The following is a 10,724-nucleotide window of genomic DNA, read 5'->3' on the forward strand; positions in this document are numbered from 1 at the left end:
ACCTTAAAGGGGTGAAGGTTGTTGGAGAAATTAAGTACAGCTTACAGGAGGCTGTAACTTTACGGGGTTTGTTCCTCCTTTGTGATAATAGTTTTCACAGTGCTTCCGCATTTCTCATCTCATCCTTATAATGGCTCTGTTATTCCCATTTTACAGATGAGAACACAGAGTCTCAGAGAAGATAAGTGACTTTCTCAGAGTCACACATCTCATAGATGGGCAGACTCTGGTCTTCTGCCTCCTAGTTCACAGTACCACACATTCTCTCTGTGATGCAATCTCACAGACATTTATTTAAAATGACTACTGGTTACAGATGCTGTGGTGATTTCTGGAGAAATATCATCACCTCCTCTATTTTCAGTCAGCCATCGCTCCCAGCCCCAACAGCCCTCCCAGCCCCAGCGGACCCTGCTCCAGCATGTGGCTCAGTCACAGACTGCAACACAGACTTCAGTGGTGGTGAAGTCCATCCCGGCATCTTCCCCTGGAGCAATCACCCACATTATGCAGCAGGTTGTATCTCTTCTTACCTTCTGTTACTGCCTCCTTCCTGAAATAAGGTTTAGTTTCATTGATTATAGGAGAGGAAATAACAGAATTGAAGAGCAGTTCTTTCCTCTGTGAGGACTGAGTAGAGAAAATGAATTGAGAGTCTTAAAACACTGGAAAGTAATTAAGAAACAGTATTCATGGATCTTCTGTAAAATTGGAATATTTGAAAAGGGTGGGATTATCTAGATGAATCTATGACTTCAGAATTGGTCACTCTGTATATGTTGCTACGAAAGCATTTATCACTGAGGTGAGATTTTTAAGTGAAATAGAAGTTAGCTTGTTCAGCTCTTTGTTGCTAGGTGTTTTGGTTTTAAAATGAATTCTCATAGGAAACATTATTTATAAGTACGTATAAATATCTTACTTCTTTTACTGTATGTGACCAATTGAGGAAGAGACTTAATGGGGGAGGAGAATGAGTTAATACAAAACAGGAAATCTGGTATCAAGGGTAACAGGGAAAAAGAATATGTTAATAAGCTGATTTTGTGTCAGATACTGTGCTTTGAGCTTTAAAATACATTAATTTGTTTAATTCCCACTATGATCCTGCAAGGTAGGTGTATATTATCCCTCTTACAAATGAGGAAACTCATGCTTACAGAAGTTAAGTAACTTATTCTGGGTGGCAGAGCCAGGGTTTAAACCCAAAGCATCCTGCCTCTATACAAAGTGATATCATAGATGCCAGATTTAAGTGTGACTTCTGATTAGTTGTCACATAAATCACCATCATTTGACTGGTAGCAGTTGATCCTAATTGTAAGCAAACTAACCTGAATGACAATAAATTGTTGCATTAAAAACCTGTATATGTAAGGTCATTATGAGATAGAGGAGGGTTTCAATTGAATCTCAAAGTTTTTAAAGTTTAGAATAAAGGAATAGCATGACAAAGAAGCGGGAAGAATGGGGTTGGGGTGGATGTTGTGTCACTGAGGAAAGCCAGGTGGCCAGAGATTAAGCTGAGTATCAGATCTCAGCCTGGTTGCTGGCAGGTCCTGACACTGAGCTTTCTCAAGACCCCCAGAGAGGTCAGACAGGCTGGCCCTAACCATGTCCCTCAAGATCGATGCTTCCTCCCATCACTGTTACAACTGACACAGAACGATCTCCCTTTCCACGGACAGAAGTGCTCTCCATCCCCTCCCTGGTCTTCTCCCCTCCTGGCAGCCCAGTCTCTGGGAAACTGTTGCCTGATGGGCCCAGAAGATGACCAAAGTGGGGAGGATGACTAGTGCAGAGGGTCGTTCACACAGGCCTTGGTGAAGCCTGATGACCCATTTCCACTCTGAGCAGAGAGGCCCTCTTTGGGGACCCGGATGGGCATGTCCCTCAGACAGTGACTCTTCCCTTCTGGACAGGGTTGGACATACACACGGCCAACGTGGGCTACTCTGAACCTTGGCTTTTCTCTGGACACCTCATTCCTGGGTTGCTGCATTCTTTTCTTTGCTTGGGTCAGTATCTCTGATGACCAGGCAAGAGAGCTGTGTCCTGAGCCAGAGAACCTCTCCCTTTTCTGTGTTGGGCTGTGCTTGCAGGGCAACCTTACTCCTCCTACCTATACATTCTGGGCTCTCAAGGACTTTTCTTAAAGAAGTGAGTAGATCAGCTTTTGCAGTCCTTAATGTCTAAGAGTTGAAATTACAAGAGTCTCAATCTAAAGACCCCCCCCTTTAGATTTAGAAAACTTGAGTTTCTTGGTCTTTTTAGGCTCTTCCTTCTGAAAATTTTTGAATGAATCTCATAACCAAGTCTCTTCCAGTTTGAGGAAAATGTAGCAATGTAGGTGTTTTTCTTATTTCATTCTTACTTTGTGCCTTTTTTACTTAGGCATTAAGCAGTCACACTGCTTTTACCAAACACAGCGAGGAACTTGGAACTGAGGAGGGCGAGGTTGAAGAGATGGACACTTTAGACCCTCAGACAGGTCTGTTTTACCGATCTGCCCTGACTCAGTCGCAGTCAGCTAAGCAGCAGAAACTTAGCCAGCCCCAGCTGGAACAGACTCAGCTGCAAGTGAAAACTCTGCAGTGCTTCCAGACTAAACAGAAGCAGACCATCCACCTGCAGGCAGACCAGCTCCAGCACAAACTCCCGCAAATGCCCCAGCTTTCCATCAGGCACCAAAAGCTCACCCCTCTCCAGCAAGAACAAGCACAGCCCAAGCCAGATGTACAGCACACACAGCATCCCATGGTGGCCAAAGACAGGCAGCTTCCTACCTTAATGGCACAGCCCCCGCAGACTGTAGTACAGGTGCTCGCAGTGAAAACCACGCAGCAGCTCCCTAAACTGCAGCAGGCTCCGAACCAACCAAAAATCTACGTGCAACCCCAAACCCCCCAGAGCCAAATGCCGCTCCCAGCTGCATCAGAGAAACAGCCGGCAAGCCAGGTAACGGAATATTGGTAGCATGCAAAGCTAAACTTCTCTGTTCACGGAAAAAATAAGAACATCATGACCCTGTCGTGATTAGCAGTGCTTTCTCCTGGCAAGAGGAAACTCAAAAGTCTCATTTATGCTGGTATTACTTTACCCCATCAGAAGGTCAATATTAGGGAAGAAATGTACGCATTAATAATAGGAAGGAGAAAAAAGCATAGCATGCAGAACTTGATTTTCCAGGCAGTTTTTAATGAGATCACTTCAGCATTGGTCAGCAGTGCATGGAAGCGAGATCCTTAAATTATTTGTATTTTTTAGGTATAAAATATTTTTTTTTCCCGTGCCTGTAAACTCTTATATCTTGGCAGTAATGCTAAGTAAACTACAGTCTTTTAAGAAGCTTCATTGAATATCTTCCTTTGTAGTTTACATCATTATATCTAGTTAATTAATTTACCTTCTAGATTTATCTTCTAGATTATAGAGGAATTATCTGGATAATCAAAAGAAAAATTATATTAAGGAAAACCAGTGGCTTTAGAGTGATGTATATGTGTGTATGTGTGTATTATAAATACATATATAGAGAGAATATATTTGTATAGGTGTATTCTGAAGCAAAAAATTGAAAATCCTACTTTTTATTTTTAAAAACTGAAGAAGATGCAAATAATTTGAGAACGGGTTGAAGGTATACTGTGTGGGGATATAAATCCCAAAGGAAAACAAGGCTGCTGTGACTTTTTTTTTTCCTTTATTGCTGTGAACCTTGGCTGGCTAGACGAAGGTTCTTTTTACCCCTCCTCATTCCCTAGGTTTCTTAAAAATAACCACATACTTTCCCATCCAGCCCTCTTTTAAAACACCAAGCTTCATTCAGAATGTCTTCCTAGTATACCGCACGAATGTTTCTTTTGCCATATTATCTGGGGTGTTGGATAGGTTTTCTCAAAGAAATGTAGCTGTAACACACACAACCCCAATTTGTTTTCAGGTGGAGCAGCCAATTATAACCCAAGGATCCTCTGTTACAAAGATAACTTTTGAGGGGCGCCAGCCTCCCACAGTTACAAAGATAACTGGTGGCAGTTCTGTGCCTAAGCTGACATCACCAGTTACAAGCATATCTCCCATTCAGGCCTCTGAGAAGACAGCAGTGTCAGACATTTTGAAAATGTCTTTGATGGAAGCTCAGATTGACACAAATGTAGAGCATATGGTAGTGGATCCCCCAAAGAAGGTTCTTGCCACTGGTATGCTCACTGGTGAAGCAGGATCATTACCCTCCACCCATGTGGTGGTGGCAGGGATGGCGAATTCCACTCCCCAGCAACAGAAATGTAGAGAGTCCTGTTCAAGTCCATCTGCTGTTGGCCCTCCCTTAACGACAAGGAAAATCGATGCACCAGGAGTGCCTACGACAGGCCAGTTCATGCGTATTCAGAATGTAGGCCAAAAGAAAGCTGAAGAGAGCCCAGCAGAAATTATCATCCAGGTAAGAATTGGAAGGAACATGAGAAGTATTGGGCATCTTGGGGGTTGTGGGTTTGCTGTGATTGGGGCTGTCACAGGAAGAGTCATGCCAAGATGGCAAAAGACATAGCGATTATTTTTGAGATGGCATTTGAAAAATTGGGGTTTAATACCTATTATAAATATACAAATTTTTATTTTCTGAAAGAGAATTCTAGAAAATTGGTGAATGTTATCACACCCCCTCTTAGAGGTAGTCAAGGGCCCCGAGCCCATATGTCAGCGTGATTTGTAGATATAAGTCTTGCTTGCCAGTGTTAACTCAGTAAGTCAACACAGAAAATCAGCAACTTGATGGGGTCAGACTCCCCGGTCTTTGCTCAAAAACTCCTAGGATATAACTGGATTGCACTTTTATTTCAAGTCAATTTCAGGGACCCTTTCCTTGGAAATACACAGCTCTTTATCTTGATCTAAGTTTATGGTTTTCAGGACAGTTAAACCTTAATTAACTCCAATATCTGGAGAAACATGTTGTAAGAAAATGTTTCTACATAATTTAATTTTATATTTAATTTGGGATTAACCATAAAGCTTTGCTTTTTATTTCAATCATTGTTGAAAAATCTTGTTATGGTTACTGTCCTGCCTTGGTAAGTACAGGCTAGTGAACATAATGAATTATTCATTGGCAGTAGATCTTCTGTGCTTCACATTCCCTTCATTTTGAAACTCATCTGTCATCATGCATAATAAATCAAGACTAAAGAATTACTGAGTCCAGATTAGCCTTTAGAAGTTGTATTTTACTTCCCTTTCTCCTTGCAGGGTTTCAGATTGTTTTCTTGTCACTTGTCATTTTTTTGGCTACACTCATAGGATGGCTTGGGAAGTTATCAGAACAGCACATTTTAGTTAATGGAGAATTGGGATTCATTGAAATATGGCTAATCTAGGATTTACCATAGATTCATTGTTATATGACTTGGAAGTTTCTATGGTAAACTTTCCCTTTTCCATGATGCCAGGCCATAAGAGAATGCAAATTGACCAATATTATATTTATTAATATAAATAAATATGGGGAAAATGCTTAAAGGCAAATAGAACTGGCCATTGAATTATTAAATGATTTCTTCCTCTGTAAAAACAGTTGTTAGCAAATTAAGTCATTCTTGACAGGGGGAGTCATTGGTGTGTCGCTCCCCCTACCCCACCCCCCAAAAAGGTGGAAAAAGACTGAGTTCCTAGCTTTGCCACTCATTGTGTGACTTTAGGCAGGGCTCTTTACCCCACTCTGTTAGTTTCCTCATCAGTAAAAATGGGAATAAGGAATACCTATTTTACATGATTAATGGGAAGATTGTACAAAATTGAGATGAAGCACCTAGCATAGTACCTGGCTCTTGGTGATTGCCCAATAAATGGTAGCTGTTAACTATTTTACTAAAATTTACTGTGGCTCCTAAGAGTTTAAATTGGCATGACAACTATATTGGAAATAATTTGGGATAGCTTATTTGGAAATTATTTTCTGTATTTTATGAACAGGGCTGAAAATTGCTTTGCGTATCAAGGATAGTATCTAATGAGTTGGCTCTCTACAGAACACACAACTAACTTTCAGTGTATATATACCATGTGCTAGGTGGCCACATCAGAGGGATGGACAGTGTGGTGGTTAAGAACCAACCTTTTGGAGTCAGAAACACCTGGGTCTGAGTCTCACCTGTACTCCTCCTTCCCAGCATTGTGGTTTGGAGCAACAGAGTTCACCTCTGTACCTCCATTTCATTCCCTATGAAGTGAAGACCATAACAGTTGCTCACAAGGTTGTTTTGAGGATTTCATGGGAAACTGTATGGAATATAGCTAGTTAAGTGTCTGATACAAAGGAACACTCAATAACTATAGCTCCTGTTACTATAATCATCAGGAATATATTATTGGGATATTTTCAGATCTTCCTAGTTACACTTAGCTTTGACTGGAAGTACTGATTTTATGGATTCAGTAAAATAGTGTGGGGATGAATGAAATAAGTCTACAGAAGTGCTTTGATTCCTTGAAAAATGTTTTAGAAGAATTCATCGTGTTTAATAATAAGTACTTTGAATGAAAAGCATTGTTCTTTGTAGACACTGTATTTCATTCATTTGTTCGTTCATTCATCATTCATACCACATGTTTTATTTAACCTCTGTGTTCTAGGGGCTGTGCTAGGTGCAGGCTAGAGGAGTAAACAAAACAAATGTATCTTCTATTCTGAAGGAGTCTATATGTGTGGAACTCATAGAGTTTTAGAACCTTGAGATCTTTAGAGTATATCTTACTGCACGAGATTAAAGCTTAGTGAGGTGAAGTGACTTGTTCAGAGGTCCATAGCACATCTGAGCCAGAATTGAACTATAATCCAGGTCTCCTGACCCCACCTCAGACTTCTTCATAGTGACCAGCTATATGGAACAGAGTGGGGGAAAACAAGTAACAGGACTCCACCAATCTAGATTAAGTGCCTTGGCATCTTGCAATGTTTTCTTTATAGTGTTAAAATTATATTTGTATCCCTCTCCCCATCAGTTCCCACCCCGGCAGTAGAAGACTGTTTTGGTCAGTTGTATTTCCTGATACTCAGTTTTGCCCTGGGACTTTGAATGTTCAAGATAGGTTAATTCATTTGGCAGGTGTTTATTGAGCAACTAAGGCATGACAGGCCCTGTTTAGAGCTCTGGGCATCTAGCAATGAGAAAAGTAGTCAAGGTCTGTGCTCTGATATATACACTCATGGAGCTTACATTCTAAGGGTGAGAAAAAAATTTAACAAAAATGATAAATGCAATGAAGGAAAAAACAATGTAATAGAGGTGGGAGTGGGACCTACCCAGTGATCTGGTTTCATGGTCATAGAAGGAAAGCTTCTCAAAATGTTTTACTCTAAGCATTTGAGCTAAGATGCAGATGACAGGATGGAACCAGCCATGCAGAGATTCAGAGAAAAAGTATTCCAGGAAGAGGGGAGGAACCTAGTGCAAAGGTCCAAGGAATGAGTGTGTTTGGCATAAGCCTAGAGTCATGACAAAAAGTTTGATTTTATAGCAATTACGATAGGAAACCATTGTAAAACTTTAAGCAGGGTTATGATGTGAACTGATAGACCTGATAAGGATGAGAAAGAAGAACCTGACAAGGCAATATGGTCATAATATGTGTTTGTCTACTCATATTTTAAAAGACAGTTTTATCCTCTTAGGAAAGAGGATTAGTATGTCACCCAAATAAATAACTTGCCCTTTGAACTACCAAAGGGTTACTGAAGGGTTTAAAATATATTGTGGTGTCAGCAAATGAATCGTATATCTTGCAGATAATAATGAGTGAAATCTGACTATATTTACATTTAAAATTTGCTTAATGATCAAATGAAAATGTCCTTTAAAGTCTCTCTCTTGAATTAGGCACAGACTTCAGCCTCCTTTACTGGAAGAGGTGCCATCAGGAAGTGAAAAGATCACTTTAAGTTGTTAGAAGACTTGAGCTTGAATCCTAGCACTTTAACTTTGACCAACTGTGTGACCTTGATTAAGTCACTTACCCTCTTAGTTTCCTCATTTGTAAAATGGGAGTAACATTTTTCTTACAGTGTTGTTATGGGGATTTAGTAGAGTATCATGTGTGAAAGCACCTAGCACAGTGCCTGGCGTGTAGTAGTTGTCCAATAAATGTCAGTTTCCTTGTTTCCTTCCTTAGGGTTGGGGAAATCCTCCTGTTTCTTCTTCTTACCATAAAGCCTCTCTCCTGTGTCTTCTCTTCCAGGCCATTCCCCAGTATGCTATTCCTTGTCACTCCAGTTCCAACGTGGTTGTAGAGCCCAGTGGGCTTCTTGAGCTAAACAACTTCACTAGCCAGCAGTTGGATGACGATGAGACGGCAATGGAGCAAGACATAGACAGTAGCACAGAGGATGGAACCGAGCCCAGCCCCTCTCAGAGTTCTGCGGAACGGTCCTAAGTTTTTGGAAACAGGCGTGCACTTTAAAACCTACTTGGTTACCAGGTGTCCAGGGAAGCCCTTGATTTTTGATGTCTAAATAGAGCACTTTGCCCATGCTTAGGCTGTGGACCCCAAAATCACAGTGTTTCAACAAGAGTTGCTGCAGAAGCAGCATTTTAAAACAAGATAAAACTCACAGGGGAATGTACTTTTTAAAAAAAAAAAAGAAAGAAAAAAAAGGAAAACTAAAAAAAAGAACAACATGCACATCTGCAGTGACAAAAGACCTGATATTCTTTCTCTGTTGGACCACGGCTGATGGAGAAGTATGTCATGCAGTGGAAAGAGACTTTTCCTGTGAATGTTCCTAAACTGGTTTCTGCTGAGCAAAACACCATCAGAAAAGGAGAATGTGAATAGTTTGTATTTTGAAACGGTGTGTCAGGAACAGTTTTTTAAAAACCTTGTATGTTTTTGAAAATCTCTGGAAGTGTTGAATTGGTTAAAATTTTACATTTGCTCAGTTTATAGTTTATAAAATAACTAGAAAAATACTGGCATTAAAGAATCCTTGTTAGATGGTGGAAATCAGATCCCTAACCAGTGGGAAGTGCTTTTTGGGTGGCTTGTACATTCTCATCAATTGTATGCTAATTTATTGTGTTGTTGTTCCTTTGTGCTCTAGGCAGCACACTTGCCTTCTATTTATTTAAATGTAAACATTTCAAAGCAGGCCATATTCTTTCTGACAGATTTCCTGTAAACCAAGATTGCCTGCCTTTTCCACCTCCCACCCCTCCCACTCCTTTAAGAAAAGAGAAAATGTTTCATTGTGAAGGAGAGGAAAAGAAACATTTTCTAGCCCAAAGGAAATGTTCTGCTATGTTCAGGAAAAATTATCCATATGATGCTATCTTAACATTGAAATTGCACATTCATGTTGGACTGAGACTTTGAAGATAACTTTTACATACTTTTGTTTAAACCCCTTTGAAATGTATAAAAATTAATTTGCAGTTCTAAATGTAATGTTTTTAAGCATTCTGCCTTTTTAGGACACAGTTTGTTTAAGCAATATGTTTGGGTCTTGTGATCACTGTCTTTCACAAGTAGAGTGAGGGATAAGAGGGTGGGAGGGTAACAGTCAGTTTTGACAAGTTGTGGCAAAGGAAGCAATTCTTTTCATTTTTAAAAAAATGTAAATAGAAAAGTTTTTAACGGTTTTATATAGATTTCACTATAAATAAGCATTTTAAGACTGACAAATGTTGAACTGTACATACATATCTCAGCATAACTGCCCAATTTTTTGGTGCTGAAGTACTGTAAGTAGATTTCATCAACAGTCTCCTAATTTTTGCATCTGTACCTAGAAAAAAAACTGTGATACTGTAGTTAATAAATTCCCACTAGAGTGACACTGAAGATTTAAACACAAGCATTTATAAGATGCACTGACCTCTGGTAGTCGCCATCATTTCTCCTGAGTGGTTAACGACTTACCCATAGATGGGGCTGTTGGATTTTATTTTATTGTACAAATTCATGTTTAAAAGACTTTGAGATTGTTTCTAGTTAAGTAACTTTTTAACCTCTCCAGTCATAGGCTTCTTTGAAAATCTGATCACACTATGAACTCTCCCCAAAAAGACACACATGCCAATATACATGTTAGATTTTACATACAATCTTAGGGGTTTGTGGGCCCCTAAGCCTAACCATGTATTCAAGGTTAAGCCCTCTGTTATGGTCAGTCCATTACTTACAGATGTAAGTTTTTATAAAATAAAATATCTTTTAAATATTCATGGGTCAGGTAACAAGAGCAAACTTGAATAAAGTTATTATGTCTACTTCTACATATTCTGGCAGCACAGCATACCTGTGTCCCTTTGAGAATTTAACCTTAATATGTTTTCAGCAACTGGAATGGCAGGTGAAACTTCCATAAGCTACACTTTTAAAAATTAGTGTGTATATATTAACAAATTATCAAGTGAGGGATTTAAAATTTTTTTTTTCCTTCAAAGGTATTACTTTCAAGGAGACCATGAATTCTTTTGTTTATTCAACAAATATTATTTAAACATCTTCTGCGTGTCGGGTACTCTTCTAAGCACCAGGGATTTCACAGTAAATAAACAGAAAATCCTACCGTTACGGAGTTTACAAACAGAGCTTCCTGCTGAAGAGTGGATGCCAGGGCCAAAGGAAGGAGGAAACTCAAGTGACCCTTAGGTTTCTTGCTTAAGTGAATGGATGGTGGTGCTGTATTATGGGTCTCCAGGTATCCTTTTACTGAAAGTCTTAGC

The 10,724-nt window shown here is 39.6% G+C and overlaps 1 protein-coding gene across 2 annotated transcripts in view; it reads left to right on the forward strand.

Annotated features, from left to right (window-relative positions):
• The window catches only part of EMSY (EMSY transcriptional repressor, BRCA2 interacting), an 85,636-nt gene extending 76,648 nt beyond the window's left edge, over positions 1 to 8,988 (forward strand). For both annotated transcript variants that reach the window (XM_080817821.1, XM_080817820.1), the window contains 4 exons: positions 365 to 516; positions 2,395 to 2,958; positions 3,944 to 4,444; positions 8,236 to 8,988. In XM_080817821.1, the coding sequence (XP_080673947.1) occupies positions 365 to 516; positions 2,395 to 2,958; positions 3,944 to 4,444; positions 8,236 to 8,430 (1,412 nt within the window). In that variant the 3' untranslated portion in view covers positions 8,431 to 8,988. The remainder of the gene's footprint in view (positions 1 to 364; positions 517 to 2,394; positions 2,959 to 3,943; positions 4,445 to 8,235) is intronic.
• Positions 8,989 to 10,724: the final 1,736 nt, after the last annotated feature.

This window comes from Martes martes (genome assembly GCF_963455335.1).
Source record: "Martes martes genome assembly, chromosome: 10".
Classification (NCBI taxonomy): domain Eukaryota; kingdom Metazoa; phylum Chordata; class Mammalia; order Carnivora; family Mustelidae; genus Martes; species Martes martes.